The sequence below is a fragment of the Poecilia reticulata genome, chromosome 11, assembly GCF_904066995.2.
Source record: "Poecilia reticulata chromosome 11, P_reticulata-male-v2, whole genome shotgun sequence".
NCBI classification, from domain to species: Eukaryota; Metazoa; Chordata; class Actinopteri; order Cyprinodontiformes; family Poeciliidae; genus Poecilia; species Poecilia reticulata.
This window is the reverse complement of record NC_088840.1, coordinates 12444377-12465122: the sequence shown is the minus strand read 5'-3', so window position 1 is coordinate 12465122 and position 20746 is coordinate 12444377. Positions and strand designations below refer to the sequence as shown.

General features: G+C 38.2%; 1 protein-coding gene across 1 annotated transcript in view; it reads left to right on the top strand.

The window, feature by feature from the left end:
- The window catches only part of gabbr2 (gamma-aminobutyric acid (GABA) B receptor, 2), a 190127-nt gene that overhangs the window by 42331 nt on the left and 127050 nt on the right, over positions 1 to 20746 (top strand). The window contains exon 2 of the mRNA XM_008421807.3: positions 16990 to 17127. Within this exon, the coding sequence (XP_008420029.1) occupies positions 16990 to 17127 (138 nt within the window). The remainder of the gene's footprint in view (positions 1 to 16989; positions 17128 to 20746) is intronic.

The following is a 20746-nucleotide window of genomic DNA, read 5'->3' as shown; positions in this document are numbered from 1 at the left end:
TACTTCAAACTTCACAATGACAAATATACTTATAGTAAATCGATTACTGTTTTGTGACTTGACTTTCCCACAAAAAAAAACAAACAAAAAAAAAAAACATGCAGCCATCATGAATGCAGCTGCCAGAGATTGTGTTTGTATCCTGTGTTGTGTTTACAGACCGGCAGAACCACCTTTGATGGGATTAGAATCACTAAAGATGCGCTTTAGCCGGCCTGGGAAGCTCGCTAGCAGGGAGAATGTGCAGGGATTTATGCATTTTTGATGCAGCATGGGGAGGAGTGGAGCTCTGAAAAGGCTGCATGACCTACTTAGAGAGCTGTGGAATTCAGACGACTCGTCATGCCACAGAAAGGAGAAAAACCTGCCTCTCGTTCTCTGTGTGTGTCAGGAGTATGCTAATTTTTTTTTCACTTCTCATTTTATTTCCTTTGGCTTACCGGTGTTTGATTGAAAGCAGTGTACATCCAGTGAATCTGTCAGCCTGTTTTTTTTTTTTTTCCCCAGCTGTGTGTTCCAGTTTACTCCTAACTTTTCATTTGTGTTGGCTCTCTTAGTTTGGTTATTTTCTATTGTTAGATTTTTATCCAAAAGCATTTCTAATGCAATTTTTTTCCCCCCCATCCGAGCGCATCTTTGACTAGCCTTCACTTACTTCTTATGCCAACATCTAAGAAAAAATTCTGTTTTCTTTACCACGCAGACTTGCACACAAATTAATTTTCCCTGACAGTCCGGGCCCCTCTTTCTTCTGCTCCCACTTCACCACCTCTTTGCTCTCTTTCTCGGTAGCTATGGTAACGCAGTACTGTACGTCAACTTCTTAAATAAAACAACATTGTCCGACTCTTCAGGCTGTCGCATTTTCTGCCGACTAGAGCCACTTGAGGTGGTGCTCCAGTGGCTTTCTCAGTCACCTCGAAAAAAAGAAAACATAGGCTGGTCAACGAGTGATTCATTTGAAAAGACAAGTACTCACAGCCACCGCCAACAAATGGAGTATTTGTTTCGGCCGGAAATAAGCTATTGTGAGACAACAGTCGGCCACCTGGATAGATGGTGCCCGTGTGTATGAGTGCCTGTGTGTGGCGAGCCTGTGGCTCCTCGTGATTGATGATTGTTTGGGACACTGCTGGCATGATCCCAAGCATGGTTAAATATGCCCCTCTTGATGAAACTCAGAACGCGTTTCTTCCATCATGTGCTGGTGGAAGTGCATCGACGGTAACCGGAGGCAAAGCAGTCTGTCTTTACTCTAAAATTTAAAGCAATTAAATAAACCAAAAAATGTGTTTTAAGAAAGCACACAGCTACGTCTTTCTACTGGAGTGTTTTACGTGTCACTTTAACTGTCAGTGTGGAGTGGCAACACATTCAGATGAATGTGTTTCTAAGTTTTAAGACCAGTTAGTGTTTTAATCAATTTAAAATGGCTGTTTTTAGCCATAAGCTTGAAAAGTGTACCTAGCATTGTCTCACACGAAAGGGCAGAATTATGATGCAGTACAGTTTGACCACTGATAGTTCAATTATGACTAATGATGCTTAGAAGCCAAGAACGATTGTTGAGCACCTAGATCTGCAGCAGCAGTTCGCATCTACATATTGCTAGTTTATGTTGTATTTGATAAAAGTTACATTTTTGATGTGTTATTTGTTACCGATGTACTTTGTGAAACATTTTTGCTGCCGCACAAAGAGAGTAGTTGTGATATTTCCCATTAAGGTTTGTGGGAATTTCTTCTACTCACTTTAACTTGGCTATAAAATCTAAAGTCTTTTGCTCTAACTTTTATAACTAAGGGCTATAGTCACTATGGTTTCACCTCTGGTTTTTTTTTGTATGCACACCACATGATCTTGTTGTAATTGCCCCAGAGCTCTGCATGCACACAAAACAAAAAGTGTACTGTCACAAATAGGCAGTCTAAAACACAGTGGGTGTGGAAATCTATAATTTACCACAGCGGTTCTTCAACCTCATATTTCTTTGAAAGTGAAAATGATTAAGAAAGATAGTTTATGTGTTTGGCAATATTTAGACACAGCACAGTGTGTCAAAGCACACACAGGTGAGAAACAGCAACTCCTAAAAGATTACTTAGAGCGTAGATTTATCAGATATGGCAGTTTTTGTTGTATGACTGCCTTAAATCGCATTGAAAGCAACTTATTTTTGTTGCGTTTTTCCTGATTTGCTCTGGTGCTTTTATTAAATAGCAAATATACAGAAGAGAGAGGAGGGAAGACATGCAGCAAATGACCCGAGACCACGAATCAAACCCTGGACAACCTCAATGAGGACTATGACGTCTGCATCAATCATTACTTCTCTACACTTTCACAGAAAGGGCTACTAAATACATTTTAAACTAATCTCAACAAGTGACAAATGTGTTTTCTTTCAGATTTTGTCAGACTATTTTTTGGAATCCTCCTTTTTTTAAAATATATGGTTTGCTGATTACCTAAGGAAGTAATTGGACTGAGCAGGAAACAGCAATGTTAAAGCACCGAGACGATGTGCTAATGATGCAATGCTAACAGCCATGACCCTTAATAACTTTAAGCCTCCTGGTGCTGGGAGATTAAAGAAGAGATAGAAAGCAAGGAAGAGGAGAAGGAAGGAGCCTGTCGTAAAGACACAAGAGCTAAGCTAGAAGGAAACAAAGGTGCACGTAAGGTGTGAGAGAAGAAAAACAAGTTGATAAACTGATGCTGGAAAAAGAATTGAACAATTCAATTCAAAGGAAAAATTAAACGTTGAAACTCACATCATCCAAGAAGAGTTGCTTTTGATGGCATTGCTGGAGGCAGCAGAGATAGCGGTCAGTCTTGAACTGAATCCAAGGAGGCCTCTGACTGATGCTGCTGTATGAAAGTCCCATGACTGTTACGACAAGCTGAAAGCTCAATTTACAGCCAGCAGAAACAATAGTCCACATTTCCTGGATACCACCAACAGTTTTTGGCAAGCACTGCTAATCCACCTCATTTGATTTTGCCACACCTTTTTTGATCTTTGTCTGGCCATGTGGTGAGAAAGCTGGGCAGAAAGATGTTGGAGTCATGGATATGACCTTTGCCCCATTATCTCCGATGGAAGAGATGATGATTGAACATATTCATTTACTCTCTTACTTTTTTTTTGGTCCTGCTCTGCATCTGCATCATTTTCAACACATCTGGGATTTGGGGTCATAGTTTAGGTATTATTTTTATGCTGTTGAGATTCTAATCAGCTGCTCCCGGTTGTAAAAACAATGTCTCGTTGGCACTGTTATGCATTATAACAACTGCTCAAAATTAAAATGACGATGATGTTTGTGAAGGGGATGACGACGGAACAACGAAGATAAGAAAACATGGTTTCAAAAAGGTGCAGGGAAAGGAAGAAATGTCCCAAGTCCCAGCAGAGACAAGGCCAGGATTCCTTGAAGGAAGGGTTCTGCTTTAACAAGACTGATGTGTGCGGACATCAGAATCCTCCGGCTGCAGAGAAGGCAAACCTAAAGCGCGCTCTGCTCTATTCACTGAAACACACACAGATTCACCCACACACACTTTACTCACTCACTAGATTTCAGCCTTTTTTTTCCTATAGTTTAGTATTGTGGATTATTGTTAATATTTGTGAATAGTTGGTATTTGTCAGTGTCTGTTCAGACGTTATGAAATAACAATGGGTATAATCAATTGAAAGGCTTGATTGCAATACACAGGATTTCTATAAAAAAAACTGAAACACTGCTAAAGTTAATGAAACGTAAACATATTTTAGGGGAAATTAAAAAGGGAATTCAGAGTCCCTACAGAAGGCAGCTAGTTAGTAAATCGAGTAAACTTGTGTGTAGCGTTATCTTGGTATAGATCCTGCTGTTCTGTGAAGGCCTTGGGGCTTTGTTGGGGAGTATAAATGAACAAATAGGGAATGATAACCAAGAAATGGTGGACGGTGGACGTGAAGTTGTGGCGAAGTTCAAAAGGTTTGGCCTTGAACCCAAGCTCTGGTCATATGGAGCACTATTTTTATTTGTCCACGTTTCCGGAAAAGGAAAAAACTGTCAAATCTACCAAATCATGACTGCTCACCTAAATTGATAAGACAGTAAGAAGAGCATTAATCAGTCAAGAGGACTCAAATCTCGATGAACTGCAATGAACCATCGCTCAGGTGGAAGAGACACTCAACCAGACAACTATTATCCATGCTCCCTAAAATGTTGTCATTTATTAAAGAGTGGCAAGAAGAAAGCCATCAATGAAATTCCTGTTTAAAACTTGCCCAAGGGAGTTTAGCAAAATACGTGGGTGAAGGTGATTTTTTTTGTTGTTGTTGTTCCCTTTCGATGTCTTTGTTCAGTGAGGTAACTTACCTTCATCGAAAATACAAGGCATAGTGAAAAAGAAACACTGATTTTCATTTTTTTCCCATCATTTTGCAACAGGCCAGAGTTAATGAACACATGAATAGTGCTAAACATGACACCAGACAGGAGGTATATTACTGTTTTAGAGAAACCGAATCATAGTCCGTTCAGACAATGTGGCAAAAATTGAAAATTGCTTTTCACAGTCACTGTCAAACTGAACCTGAGCTTGTGTCAAAATGTGACAAAGGTTAAGCTGTATGAATACTTTTGCAAGGCGCTGCTATACGAAAACAAAGTGCAGGTGAAAAAAACAGCAAAGCAAACTGTATAAGGTGCCATTCTCCATCTATTTTATTCTCTCCTTTATTCACAATTTAGTTTGGGAGGAAAGACGACAGTATTGCTCTGTTGCGACTGTCAAATGAAATAAAATCACTAGGATAGTTACATTTGCCCACTCTGTCACTATATTGCAGAGTGTACAGATGAGGCTTGAAATATTCTAGTGGGAAGGAGAGGTTCTCATAAAAATGCATTCCCTGAGAATGGTCACAGAGACTGCAAAGATCCAGCCTTTAATGGATGTCTGGCACTGGACATACACATGTAGAAGGATGGATAGACAGAGAGACAACAGGGAAATTACAATCAGGTCAGCAACGTTTATTCTTGAATCTTTGTGCGGTGTGTCTGCATGGTGGAAATGTGCAGGGATCTACGCATTAAGACTTAAAACACAGAGCTCCTCCGAACTATTTTTCTGTGTTTTAATGAGTAACTGCTCAACACAGGAGAATAAAATGGTTAGTAAGTTTAATGCTTCTATTTTTTAAGTTCAAACTGATGTTTAAAGCAGATAGAGGGGAAAAAAATGAAATGTACAAGTCGTGATTTGCAAAGTGTTGCTTACTGGAATGCAACACAGATACTGAATCGGTGTAGCTTCGTGGGGAGCACGACCGGAGAACCTAAGGGGAATTATTGAATGGAATAATTGATAATCACGGGAAACAATGACTAAACAGAGCATGACCAAACACAATTTGGTCATGCTCATACAATATGGCCCATACAACAGAAGACTCAGGAAAAGGTGCAAACAGGAAAACGGGAAGTAGTAAAACACAACACACAATCTAATAGAAATGACCAAAGTTAAACTGGGGCTAAGGTCTACTAAGAGGACAAATTAAAAAGACCCTCTCTCAGTATGATGCTAGCACAAGAGATGTACGGAAGAGTTTTTATTTTTTTGCTACAACCCATAAAAAACTTTTTCTTTTGTCTTTAGTTTGATTGATTGTATGTTTTGTTGAAAATATCCAAAGCATTTTGCCGCCATATTTTGTTGGAACATCTCATCTCGCATAAAAAAACAAACAAAACAAAAACAAAATTATCACAAATGACAACATACCAATTCTGGTCGCCACGAGTCGGCTGCTCAGTAAGCTGAAGTATTCCTTGTTTTGTGAGTTAGGCATCCTCTCATGTGCCCAGATAATGACATTAAAATCCTATTAATGAGTTTACGTTTGTCTCCACAGAAAAGATCCTTGTGGTATCATGGCTGTAGCTCTTCTCACTGCTATCTTTTTTAGCAGAAAGCCATTATGTTGCCCTTTGTACAGCTTCGCAGCATTCCTCTCATTGCGCTGCCCCCTGTTGGAAACCTTAAGCATGTTGTCTTCTGTCAAATATAATATTTGTTCTTTTATTTTTCTCATCTAGTGCGCCGTTTGTCCAGTACGAAATAAGACATTTTTGGTCAAAAATGCACAAATTATTAAAAGTGCTGCACAGTGGAAAGCTCAGGTATAGAGATTTATGTTACATTTTTACTAATCTACTGGGATTTTTTGCTGTTGTTGTAATTTTATTATTTGTTAATAATTGTCTACAGATGCCAGGATTGAATTACCTGCAATAATCATCTCAAACAGCAACACTTTCTTTTTTGCAGATAATATGCGTAATATTCTCAACATGCAGGTATACGAGCTTAAACCCTCCAAGCTCTTGTGCAAAGGTTTATCTTTCCCCTGGCTGTCAACTCTGTCACATCACTTATGTGAAGTGATGTGTTGTGTTGGATATTACTGTTTCAAAAGTCAAGCACGAAGTAAAAAAAAAAGAAAAAAGAAAAAGAAGCTTCCTAAGGGACTGGCTGAAATGTCCGTCTGTTTTCTTCTCTCTCTCTCTGTAGTAACCTTGGACATCTATACAAATCAAATTGGTTTCTAATCCAGTGCTTCACTCATTCTCTGCTGCTACACTAACAAGAACATGTCTCTTTTGTTCTACCCCTGTCTTTTATTTGCCCTATGTTATTGAATTCTTTCATGGGACTGAGTGGAAGAGCTGTGGGGTTCAGACTTGATAATAGACTTTCTCCTTCTGTTATCAGTTATTCCCTCTTCTATCACTCCTCTCGTCATTGTGTTCCCATTTTCTTCCTCCGATATACGGTGCTCTGTTGCAAAGACCTGGCTTCTTGACTCAAAACCTTTGCATCCCTTTTTAAAAAAATGTTTTTTGTTGTTGAATATTTATGACTAAATAACTTATATATTCTCAGTTACATTCTCTCACCCAAACTATGATGAAGACAATCTTCTGAAATTTATGAAATCAGTGATTTTTGCTGTTTTCTGCTCTCTGTGCTCTACCCACACAAAAAATGTAGACTCACTGAAAGTTTTGACTTTAAATTCGGCAATGCTGCACTTTCCCGGTGGGTAGTGTGTGTGTTTGTGCTCTTATTTATCAGTGCTTTGCAACATCGCTGCTGTGAAGTACTGTTGTACGTTTCTGATTTACCGCTTTGCTTTGGTACATACAGCCTGTCTTCTACTTTCACTTTCTGCTGCTGGACCACTCTTGTTGCTCCACCTCCCTCTCCCCTTTTTTTTTTTTTTTTTTCCACCAAGATAAAAGTATTGATTCTTGAGTTTGAAAGCTACCATCGATTTTTTTTTCTGGTTTAGTATGTCTTTGAAGATCCACTGTACGCAATGTAGCAACAGCAAGTAGCGCAGTTTGCAGCATGCTGATTACTTTACGAGCTTCTTTTGAAACCGCCATGGCTGCCAAACACGTTGGATCTTTGCTTTCTGAGTCAGTTTGTTTTGTTAGCGGCGGGAAAAGGTGGAGAGCAAAAGCTACAACATTTGATAGTAAAACCTGCTTGCCTTAGAATACGGAGAAAATAAATATTTAGGATTTACACTAAATTTTACACTGATGGAAGCATAAATATGAATATTACCAAACCAGTACAGGAAACCCAAATGATATCAGGAAACATAGATTGGAACATAGATTAGATTTGAACTAGCATCGTAGATTTTAGCCAATTTCCATTCCAGTGGTGGGAAGTAACGAAGTACAAGTACTTTGTTACTGTACTTAAGTACATTTTTCGTGTATCTGTACTTTACTTAAGTAGATTTAATAATGGGTACTTTCTACTTTTACTCCACTACATTTTACAGTAAGTATCTGTACTTTCTACTTCACTACATTTCTACAAAACTGTCGCGTTACTCGTTACATCCAAGTCGCGTTGCTCTTTTCTTCCGTTAAAATGTGAAGTTCAGGGACTTAAGGTGGCGCCGTAAAATCTAAGCAATAACGTGACTTTCGTGGCTATTGTCACTCATCGCCTCCACCTTTACTTGCACGCTGAGCTTCAGACATGCGCAGTGGTTTCCTCTGAGCGGGAGAAGGTGTCTATCTAATGTCAGTAATATAATAGCGCTGCATAAATAATAAGATATGGCGACATGTAAAATCAACAGAGCTTTGCTTTCACAGACGGTGGGGACTTTGTCCAACTTTTAGTGTCACTTGGAAGGAAAGCTTAAAGAAAGGTAAGCTATGTGGACGTGATGCTAGCAAAGCTAGCTGTACTGAGACACGTGGTGCATCTGCGATGAAAAAAAGACACTCATGTGCTAAATTATTGTGTGGAGGTGTTGACTGAGGTGTCGCATATATGGGACAACACTGTGACCAAAGTGCAATATAGTAATATGACATTCAGGAACGATCATATTCTAATGGACGGTTCTTTACTGATTAAATTTATTTAAGCTCTGAGTATTTAATATCTAGTTTTTTTATGGGAATGTGGATCTTTCAGATCAATTTGAGAAGCATTTTTGATAGGTAACACTTCATTTTTTTGTGTCACTTAGCGTGGGGTGCTGGTCTTGACTTGGTCTTGGGTAGGTGGTCTTGACTACAACACTGCTACTGGCTCCTTGGTTGCCTGTCATCTCCCACCCACCTTCTTTCCATCCCCTTTCTGTTGGATTTCTTTAAAAATAAATGCCACTAGTGGCCAAAAAAGTGAAGTTCATATTATGTTAGGACAGGAGACAAGATGTTTCCATCCCTGAAATTATGATGCATAGAATCACATATCTATGTCTAAACTATGTTACATAGCAAACACAATAAAAACATGCTTTATATGTGGCATTGTTCATTAAAATGGGACATTTCTAATGTATTAAAATTAAATATGATCGCTAATGATATTAGCGATTAGGTAATCCATTCAGCAAGTACTTTTACTTTTAATACTTAAGTATTTTTTAAAAGTCAGTACTTTTTTACTTTTACTTAAGTACAAATGTTAATGTGGTAGTTTTACTTTTACTTGAGTACATTTTTTGAGTACTTTCTCCACCACTGCCATTTACCCCTTGCAGCTATAAGCAACAACATACTATAACCACCATACAATGAGCTGCCATTTATTATTCATATAGGAGAAGTGGCTAAGAGTCACTGTGTATGTTGTAGTCAAGGTAATGCATTTTTAAACTGCTTTAAGCAACTCTCATGAAACAAGTGACAGATGATGAAAGCTTAAAGTGTTTGGTTCATTGTCTCTTTTTTTTTTTGCTCATTGGTGTCAAAATATTTTATTTTAAATGTTTACTTCAAGGTTTTATGTGTTTGTTTGTTTTTTATTCAGTCTACATCCTATGAAAACTTTGTTTGCTGTTCTATTGGCACACATTCAATTCCAACAAAAGCCTTTCAGAAATTTGCACTTGTTCAGTTCTTTTATTACTTCTAAAATACAACAAGATTAAAAACATAAGTAAATAGGGATGTAAAAAAAAAAAAGAAGAAAAAAAAGAAATCCCTGTAACAAAGTAAATCTTTCAGTCTAAGCAAATTTGCTCTGAAATTTCATTTGGGAGAAATGACAACTAAAAAGCTATGCGCTTTTTTTTTTTTTTTTTTTTTGCTAAATGACCTGCTACAGTGCTCTCCAAAGGCACAACTTTTAGGGACCCATTGTTTTGGTCCGTCCCTCTCACTGGGAAGCACAACATGTTCCAGCTGTTGTCAGGCCTTGTCAAAAGCATAACACTCTGTAATAGGCTTAATACAGCATCTGCTTTCTGCACTGCACAGATTGTTAATAAAGGTGTAATATGTTTCCTGGGATTTCAGTACCACCAGCCAATGTGAGCTTATCCCCCGCTCTGTGACCGAGCTGATGGATGCATTCTTATTTGTGCATTTGTCACAGACTGCATTTTGACACGAGTCTGCGTGAGGAGTGTATGTTTTGTCGAGTAAAATTGTGCTTTCTGAGAATACGGACGAGCTCAGGGGAGCAATATTGTACGTGGGAGCAGAAGAAAAAGCAAAGAAGAGCAAGAGACATTTGTCACCAGCGGAGAGGGTTCCAACATGCCATCATGGTTATCCTGGTGGCCATCTGAGTTCTTCATGAAGCGAGAGATAGACTGAGTGCAATAACAAGAGCCAGACTGCACAGAGAGAAGAAGAGACGGAGGGCAATCAGCTATCAGCTTGGACAGCCCGGTCAGTCTGTCGCAATGTCGTTTTTAAATGCCAGTCTGTCCCCGAACAAATAACCAGCCCCTTAGGTTTTTTCTTTTCTCTGTATGGCGGGCATGAGACGTGAATGAGTCAGATTGAAAACAAAACGAAAAAAAAAAAAAAGAAAGAAAAAAGCCCCTTCACTTCTCAGTTTTTACTTCATTCACACTCGCTCAATCAATGTGTATACTTAGATTCTCTGGGGTGTTTTGTCTAAATGTTGTCGCAAGGAGCTTACTTGTTTCATACTCGTCTCGGCTACTACCCTCCTCTTCTTTTCACTTTTTTTTTTTTTTTTTACAAGTATCTCACTGAAGGATTTGATGAGTGCTCTTTCATTGTTTCCTTAACGCGGTGAATTTCGTGTCAGACAAGCCTTCCTGGTCATTTAGAGAGAGAAGAGAAAAGGCGAGGATGGCGATGTGTTACACCTCAGTGGAGCACTCGATTGTCTCTGGCTTCATTGGTGGGGAACAAATAGCTGTAACGTCTTTACAATCTTATGCGTACTGATGGTAGCAGATGAGAGCGTTTACTACTGCTGACGACACGTTTGACAGGGGTGGGTGGAGTTCCGACAAGGATCTTGTGTGTGAAATCAAGCAGGTTTTATTTTCAAAGTTATTGCGACTGTGTTGCCTGTACAAGGCTATACGATAAACATTTCCTCTCCACTAATGTCTGCTTCACGTGCTTAAGAGCTCTTTGTTCTCTCCTTGCCTTGCAGCGGTAACTAGTATTGACTGCCGTGGCAGACTTTGGAGGATTAACTGGGGTTTTGTACATTGAGAAATGGATAATCTTTCTCAGATCTGACCTATTGGCTGCCTTCTGCTGACTCTATGAGGCTTTATAAGACCAAGCATATGTTTCAGTGATTGCTGGATTCGGCCTGGTTTTCCCCTCCTGGCTGGGGAAGTGAAATCCACAGTAGGATGTGTAATTCACAGAGTCAACAAATCATCAGCTAACTTGACAGTGTATTTATTTTTACCTCATTTTGATGTTTCCTCTTTTTTTTAATTTTTTTTTTTTTTTTTACAAGGTGTGTAGCTGACCAACAGTGAAAAAAATATATTCTTACTGCTTTTATGCATCTTTTAAAACTACATCCACTCTCACCAGCGACGGCTTTAGCAGCAAAGCGAGCGGTGAACGCAGCTGCTTGGTATAGAAAGCTGGTGAAACACAGTTTTCTACAGGGAGAGAGAGCTTACATTACCAGACGATTAAACATGGAACACTTTAGCTGAAAATTGAGTATATATTAATAAAATCAACAAGTTAGCCATGCAACAAAGCCAGAATTATTATTATATGTGCTTTTATTGGCGGGGCTATATTGACTGGATCAGATTATTGAGGGTCATAACCTCTAGTCACCTCCCCGCACCCCCAGAATATGCTTGCTAACAGTTTGAAAGTACATGCTGTGCATTTTTCTTTTCCCCCTGCAAATGTTGCTCGTTGTGATCATCTGTGCTGTTGTCATGAATAAATACAACGTGTGGCGTTCTGCCTCTGACTACATTGCAGCAGAGGTATAGAGACACCAGGTTTCTTAACCTGGTCTAGCTTTCTCTTTGTCGCGTCGGTCTCTCAGTGTTTCTCTCTCATGTATGCATAATGCCAGGCCTCAGGTTGCTGATTTGGGGACAGTAATTGGTCATTAGGTGAGGGACAGATGCAGCTGCCTCTTTTTTGCAGCGTTAACAAGGCATTTCATCATGGTTAGCAGGCTGCCGGTGCTCTGATCAGCCGTTGTTTTTACGACAATATCAGATACACGAAAAATGCGCGTGCCCACATACAGTACTCGTATTGACACTCCGGTGGTCTCCGCTGACTAATGCTGCGTGCAGCGTTGCTACATTAGAGGATTTGACTCCCAAACAGCAGACGGCATTCTGTCTCCTAGCGTTTGCAGCTAAATTTTGTTAACCATGTTGAGAGGGTCAGCTGACTGAACGCATGAAATAAGGTTTGGATAATCCTTCTTAGGCTTGGAGCATCGGCTTGAGTTAATGATAAAAAAAAAAAAAAAGTAATAATAATAATGCAAAAATAATGTTATTTTCTGATTATAATTGTAAAAGTTTTGCAATCTGTTTTATTTTGTATCTGTTTTAAAAAAATCTATTTTGTCTTTCAACTTCCTTTTAGTCTTGTTGACTGAAAAGGCAAAGTCCAAAGAGGAGTTTGAGTACTTGAGTACGTGCAGAAGTGCTCACATGTTGCAAAGACGTGAAAGATTGATTTATTTATAGGTTTTCGCACTGTACTCTTATTTTTCAGAAGAATAACCTGGAACACTAAAGCAATCACGCATGCAGACCTCTAAGCATATTCTTTTTATGAGATAAAAAAAAATATATTTAATGCAAGCAATTTATCACGTACAACAGATAAACTGTTTTTTTGCAACTGCATTCCAAGGACGCTTATGATTTATTTTCTATTTCTTCTAACTTATTGTGATTTATTATCAGAACAAAAAAAAAAGAAAAGACAATTGTTATATAATGATCAATTGGTGTTTATCTCACTAGCCACTTGTAAAGGTCGCTGCTAATAAATTGTAGTCAGAAGAAAGTTTACAGGAGTATCTGAAAAAAATAAATAAAAATCTTTGGTAAGTTGTCATGGCACTTAAGTGCTTTCAGCTTTCAGGAGGAGAGAAGCACAAGTGAAATGTCAGACTGGGCACAAGATCTGTACAAAAATAAAGATGGGAAAAGTTAATCTTTTCCACTTTGAATTCTTGGTTGCTTGAAGTTCATTTCTTAGTTTATGGATCAACATTACAGTGTTATACTCCTGTCTCGAGTTTCCATTTTCAGGTTCATCTACCGTCACTCCCCTCAGCATAACCACATTCCCTTTCCTTTGCCATCTCACAACCAGTCAAACAGATTACTACGGGCGTTAACCCCATTGATTTGCTCCAAATGGCCTCCAAATGCCAGGAATTACTTTTCGGACTAGGGGAGGGATAGAAATAAAGTGTTGTTGGATTTCTTGCTGCGGGATTAAGTGATGTTTTGTAAAACAGTGGTATTTTTTAAATTTTTTTTTTTGCTCTATTTTTTTTGTTCATGCAGTTTTGTTTTTACATTTTGGAAAATACAGATTAATATATGTCGACATTAAAATGCAAACTAAATATATTTATTGCATTCACTGGAAAAGATTATTCAAATTTTATTAAATTTAGTTGCTTTGAGAAATCGGAATGTTTGCTCAAAGAAGTTTAAGTACAGAACATTACCCCTTTTTTAGATCCAAGTTTTTATTAATGTCAGACTAGGCATTTCAGATTCCATTCAAACTAATGTCAGTGTTGGACTACTTCTGATTGGTTATTAAGAGTGATTGGTTATTAATTTCCTGGTGATCAGGTGGTGCCCCAATTGGTTATTTATATAGTTATGAATGGATCAGAGATCGCGCTAGACTTCTTCATTATTTGTCATGTATTATTAATGGTGTCAAAAAAATCCTATCCTTATCTGTTTATACCCATCAAGTTTTAAATTGATAATGACATTTAATTGCATTTTCCTTTCACTCTGTTTAAATATGAACAGATCATCTGCATCATATCATTATCAAGCTGAATATATTTTACTTGCTCTCTGCAGTGGCAAAGTTTTGAAAGGTAACATTCCACCATTTAAAGAAATCAGATGTCGGCGATACTCAGCTCCCTTATTTTCACGAAAATCACCTTGAAGTATCTTGTGTGTGAATAACGCTACGCACACAAATTTACTTTGACCAGTTTCTTTGCCTTTCGTTACTAGTTTGCCACGTGATTTTCCTGCTGACTTGCACATAACAAATTCAATTGTGCATTACATCTTGCTAGCCTCTGAATTATAAAATACTTTATGACTGCAGTAGAGAGCATGTTGATAATTGTTGCTTATGCTCCAACGTCCTTACTCGTGTCTTTCTTTTTTGTTTCCCTATCCTTCCTCTGTCATTACTTTTGAGTGTCTGCGCTCCTCTTTATACTTTTTTTTTTTTTTCCTTCTGAGCTTCTTTCACCTCGAGGTTTTCTGTTTGAATTCTGTCTATTCAAACCTCTACAGTGCATCTCTACAGCTGAATAACTATTGATCAGAGTTGGAGTGGTTATGCTACCTAATGAGAGACTAAATATAGCAGTCGCTGCAACGGGCCTGCTGCGGCATCCTGGCTCATCTGCTGCTCAAAGTGTGAATAGTCACACCGTTGGCATGACAACACAGCGGTCAAGGCTTTATGAGCAGTCACAACAGATTGTGTGCTTGTGTGCAAGTTTTGTGGGCAAATGTAGACGGGGATGAATGAAGCAAAACGGGAACAAAATGCAGCACTTCGTAAAGAGAGTCCTTAAGAAAGTCCGTGCTTGTTTGGACGGTTGGACTTTATTACTGGGATATGATGCTACTTTTATTACGTCTCCTTTACTACATTTCACATAATCGTGAAATTATTGTCGAGTCAGTGACTGGATAAAAACACAATAGCATAAAACATTTTGCCACCTCCATCCCATTGTTACGTTGTAAGTAAATTGGCTTAAACCTACATCACTGAGACTTATTGTGTTCACTTTGACAAGTTTAGCTGCCCACACTTACTTCTTTGTTGCATGGTAACCAATTGAGTCACAATCCCTCAATACCAGCCCACCTTTTCCCAGCCAGCTGGAGAAAAAAAAAATTGAAGAATAACCATGTGCTAATGGGATATCTTCTTTAATAGCCTACTGTTTCATTCAGCTGCGTGGTCACGATAAGGACTACCCACTGTGTCTAATCACATCTTCTCTCTCTCGTTTCACCTGAGGCACATCTGCAATCAAGTCTATTTTTGACCGGCACTACTGCATGCTTTGCTCTGCTGGGATTGAGAAAGGAAAAGGCATCTATGTGCATGTGCCATGATGAAAAATACATTCACCTCACAAAAGCTTGACATGACAACTAAGCGTCAATCTGAGAATGAGGAGGTGAATGCAATATGGAAGAGTTCTGATGTGCGTATGTGCGCAGAGTTGTTTTTTAGTTAAGTACATACAAATGAAACTCTGAAAAGTGTGGCGTGACAGTTCATCTGCGTGTAATTTAATGTTTAATTTAAAAATACAACTTTTATGTAGGCATCTTGAGTTTTTTTCTTATTTATTTTTTTTAAGAAAATTAGTGAAGACACCAAACTGTTAGGTAGGTAGGAAGGCTTGTTATTTTCCCTCATTCTACCTCAAGATAACACAACTTTAACGTTACTGTATCCTAAAATTCCAAGAAGACACATTTAGTACATGAACAAGCTCACAGTTCAGTTAGTTGGATATAAACTAATTGAATTTAATAACTGAATAATTCTGTTAGCAGTTGGAGCTGATTTGTTTTATATTCATTTCTGAATTTCAAAAGAGATTTTCTCCTCCAGAAAACATTTGTGATCCTTGTGTCGTTGGTGCTCAACAGCTTGATGTAGTAAGAATCTGATGGTATTTAAATTGTCTCATCTGTTTGTTTTCTGCTCACATGTTTAAAAAAACAAAACTGATCGCGTCCACACATGCAGGTTTTTGTTAAAGAAAAAAGAAAGAAGCACATTATGCTAGTTTTCAAAATTTTTCAAAATATAAGTATACCAATAAAACCCACTAGCATACACTTGAGCGGTGCTTTTGTGTGTCATAAAACACTTTTCAAAACAATCAATTATCGGTTTTCAGACCTCCAACAACAGTGTTGGTTAGTGTTTTTTTTTTTGTTTTTTTTAATCCAGTCACGGCTAACAGCTATTAAGGTAGAAACACAAAACAAACACAAGCCCACTTGGCATTAATTCATGAACACATCCCGAATTAAGTGGTCAATTGGAAAAAAGTGAGCAGGAAAAGTGTTTGGTGCTGATTGGTATGTCATGGTAAACTGTGGATGTCTTAGAACCACAGCAATAACAGTTAGCAAACAATTATGTTGCAATCAGTAGTAACTATGCAATCTTTTTACATTTCTCCTCTGAATTTTCTTCCCCTCGCACTCCTTCTTCCGGTTGCCATAGTAACATGAAATGGCTGCATTGTGTTAGCATTGAAACAGTGGAGGGTTGAATTTAAAGCCTGTGAGCTAAATTGTTTTACTGGTGTTTTATGGCATATACACACACACACCGCACGCACACACGCACACACACATAGAAGTGCTTAAAGCAAATCTTAGCATTTATGTTGCTCTACATTATTTACATGCCACAGAGTCTATGCCTATGCACAACATTTATCATTAATGAGTTGGCTGTGTTTATATTCTATTACAGGATTCAAATTTTTTTTATTATTATTATTTTGGAACTAAATGGATCAGCATATGCTTATGTCTCACCCTCTTGGCTGAGATGTAAGCAAAAGGAAACTTAACATGGCAGTTAGTCCACCGAAATTAGGATGATTAAAAATAAAATCAGTTTTACTTTTCCTCTCTGCTTTTTGTTTTCAACACTCAAATATTGTCTCAAGGCGCAACATTTGTGATGAATACTTTTTGATCCATGTGAGTGACGAATCATCATGAATTAAATGCATCTAACTGAGAAAACTAAAGCTACATTTGATCATAGTTTGAATTACTGTTATCTTCATAAAGTCTAATCAAAATCTTTCTTTTTTTCCCCCCCTCCTTGTGTTCCTCTAACTCCCCCACCCCATTCTTTCACTCTCCACTATATCTATCTGTGTCTGCAGTGTGACAACGCTAAAGGACTGAGGGCCTTTTTTGACGCCATATGCTACGGTCCCAAACATCTGATGATCTTCGGAGGCGTGTGCCCGTCTGTGACCTCCATTATTGCAGAGTCTTTGGAGGGCTGGAATCTGGTTCAGGTAGGGGTTTGTTGTATATGTGAGCACACATAATGTGTGTGTGCGTGCGTGTGTGTGTGTGCCACACTGTACAGTCGATACATCCTGTCACATGGCATGTTACTTAATAATACACTTCTGTGAGCCTACCTTTTACAAGACTCGTTGTTTTTAGGCTTTACACAGTAAAGTTCAGCTTTTTTTTTTTTTTTACATTACTGCTTTAGAAAACTCACACACAAAAAGTTTGGGTCACCTGCTTTTAACATGCAAACTAGGTTTTGGTGAACAATTGGGATTAAGGTAACTTCCCAACAGGATATTTAAAAAAAACTCAGTGTGTGCAGAGCATCAGGTAATTGTTGCTCTGTTGGCTGCATAATCTGCAATGCAAGTCTCCCATTCTGTCACATCTTAAACTTGTTGAGGTGGATTGAAGCGTAGTACATCACGCTAACCGTCATGACTGAAAGGCCAGTTTGAGGCGTTTTAAGCATCACTGTACTGGAAGAATCTGTCAGAAGATGAATAAAATGCTTGGGTCGAGCTTCATTGTTCAAACTTTAATGTACAAACTTTAAGTGAACTTCAGGCTTCTCTCCTTTTGCGACATTTTAAAACGTTGGCTTGACTTTTTTAATATATTTTTTCCTTACAGTTTCCAAATGCTGATGCATACACAGCTAATATTTGAAAACTGGCTTAGAGGGTGTTTTGGCACGAGCTTGAACTAGATCTGTTGAGCTAATTACCTACTTTCATATTTTGCTATTCATTTACACCAGCTTCTCATATTGACATTTGTATTAGTTCAGCGCGGCATCAAGACTGCACCCTTGGCAAATTAAAAACCTTTAATTCTTACGTTTTGCAAAACTTTTGACCCCTGGAGTTGTGGCTCCCTGTGTCTTTGAGTCTGCTCTGAATGTACCAGGGAGGGAAACTGCCTCTTTCCAAATAAATCATTTAATTTGTTGTAAACCTCACAAAGGTTATCGAGCGTAGATAAGGACGGAGGAAGCTTGCGCTTGTAAGAGAGAGCATAATTGAAGAGCCTGCATTTTGAACTGAATGTCACAGAACGTTTTACATTTCTCCGGCTTGCCGTTACCTTCAGTCTGCTTCTCTTCATATTGCTCTTTGCTCGCCATCTTGTACAGGTCTCTTAAGAGGGAAAATATCAACAAGGAAAGGTGATAAAAGTTGGGTATTTTTGTGTCTGTCTTCAGTTTTTTTTTCTCAGTGGTAATACCAGTCTACACAGAAGGTTCAAGACATGCCTAGTTTGAGGTGTCCTTAGACGTGTATGTGTGTTTGCTCCACTCTCAGTTTTTATTAGTTTGTTTGAGAATGATACCTCTGAGAGCAGCAGTGGCACTCCTTTGCTTTAAAGAACACACTGTTTGGAGCAATTTGTTCTCCAGAGCACTTTACCCTGTAAGGTCTTCTTTGCTATCAATACAAATACTGACACCAACAAATTGAGGCCAGCCTTTTCCCAAAATACACATTGTGTGGCTGTCTCAGCACATTGCGCCAAGTGATTTGGTAAAACCAGAGTTGCATGCTAATGGCTAGCAAGATAGGAGTTTCGCAGAACCTTGCAAAAAGAATTAATGTCTTCGATCTTTCTATATTTCTCCCCCTCATCCCCCAACAACACAGTGCAAGCTATTTTCTGCTGTCGTTGCTTTACAACTACAAATTCCTTTGGAATTTATTGGAAATTTTATGATATGGACAAATGCGTTGCAGAGTATGAATGTAGCCAGTATGAAATCAGGAAGAAGGTCCCTAAGGATGAACTGCTAAGGTTTCTTAGGAAGCAGAAACCTAGCGTGTAAAATGAAGACCAGGAGGAATAATCAAGGAGAGAAAAGTTTTTGCATTGCCCGTATCGTCTGCAGATACGGGAAGTGGCGGACACTGTGAAGTTCTACAAATGACTAGATAAGACTGTACCAAGTGATTGGGCAAAATCAATAATCACAGCAGCACAGACCCAACATGCAGGTTGGGCAAAGATGCCCGTGAAACAGTCCAGAACTTAGTACCTGGATACTGGCAGGTAAAGCACACACATAAGCACGTGCTTTGAATATTGTACCGGAACATTTTGCTGAGAATGTGCTGGAAGTCCCACCAAGAATGGCAAAGCTAAAATTCTTCCTGATCTAGACTGATAAGCAGGGTAATGGTTAACCACCTGAACATTGGGTTAGTACACAAAACAAGAAAAAGAGATTAATACTACAGGGATTTTACACTTATTTAATTGCATCTCTTCGATGCAACTCAACTTTTAGATTGCTAAAATAACATTAGAACAAAATCTGATTGATCAACGAGTACATCTCAAATATCCTCTTTGCTTGTATTTCATTAATGCAATGCAATTAGTAAAGTCATAGTAAATTAATTAGTAAATCTGAACATATCTTTTTAGTAGAGACTCGTTTTTCCTACTTTGGCATCAGATACAGTTTTAAGAAATTATGACAGCTTCAAGCCAGAATAATGTTGTTGTTTTAAGGAGAGAAAGAAAAAAAAGAATAGCCTGTCTGAACCATGTGCCAGAAGGTGATATAAGTGGATCTCCCCTGTTTTCCTCCTATTTTGTCGTAATCAAGTTTTAAACTTGATATAAACTTGATTTTTCTATCAAATTGCTTACCCTAGCCTTGGTTTATAAGATTAAATCAGCCACACCTAATAAGCTCATCATTACCACATCAAAACAGAAAGCTGGCAGACGTTATCTACAGAATATATAGCTGAGAACAGCCAATAAAGAAAATAAAGAAGAATAAGGTTGATCATTCAGTCATAAAAATAGTTTCAATTAGTGGTACCTAACGAAGTACCAGCAGGCTCGACTACAATAAACTCATATTCCATTATCTTCATGAAGGCCTGAGTTTGCCTCTGGATGCAAATAAAATCGTTATTCTTGTGAAAGAGTTTTAGAAGGTCAGTGGAGTTTAAAAAATAACTTAATTGGCAAGTAGTAGACAACAAGGGCATGGAAATATAAGTATGATTTTTAGCTGTAATATCATTAGTTGTCCGTTACGCCAAGAAAAATAGACAAAAAATAATTTCATAATTAGGAGCCTGTACCAAGCAAGCCATGTTTCTTCCACATGAAGACATTTTATCCATTATAGTGAGGCTTTAAACCATTAATCCAATTAAAGAAAATTATGTTTCCCCTCCGTGGAGATCATTTTTATTTTGTCTAAGCTGTTTCTGAGAGCACCGTCATCCAAACAGTTCTGCGAACCTGGACGCAAACATTAGGTAGGGCTGCTACGTTACAGCAGAAAAACAAAATACACCTACCAGGGCCAGGGCTGCTTTTGCTCTTATTTTTGGGGCAACAATTATCACACACCTTTTAATACACCTGAAACTCGGATCTCACAGTATTAAAATTCATACCTGATAACCTATATTTATTACTAATGAATCTGTAGATAACCGGAAATATACTCAGCTGCAATATAAATGGTACCAAAATTGGTTAAAATACATTAAATAACCAAATATATTAGAATTGCAATGAAACTAAATAATAAAATGAATATTAAGCTAAAAGTGTATAGAAACATTGTAGTTGAATTATTTTTATTTGCTGTAT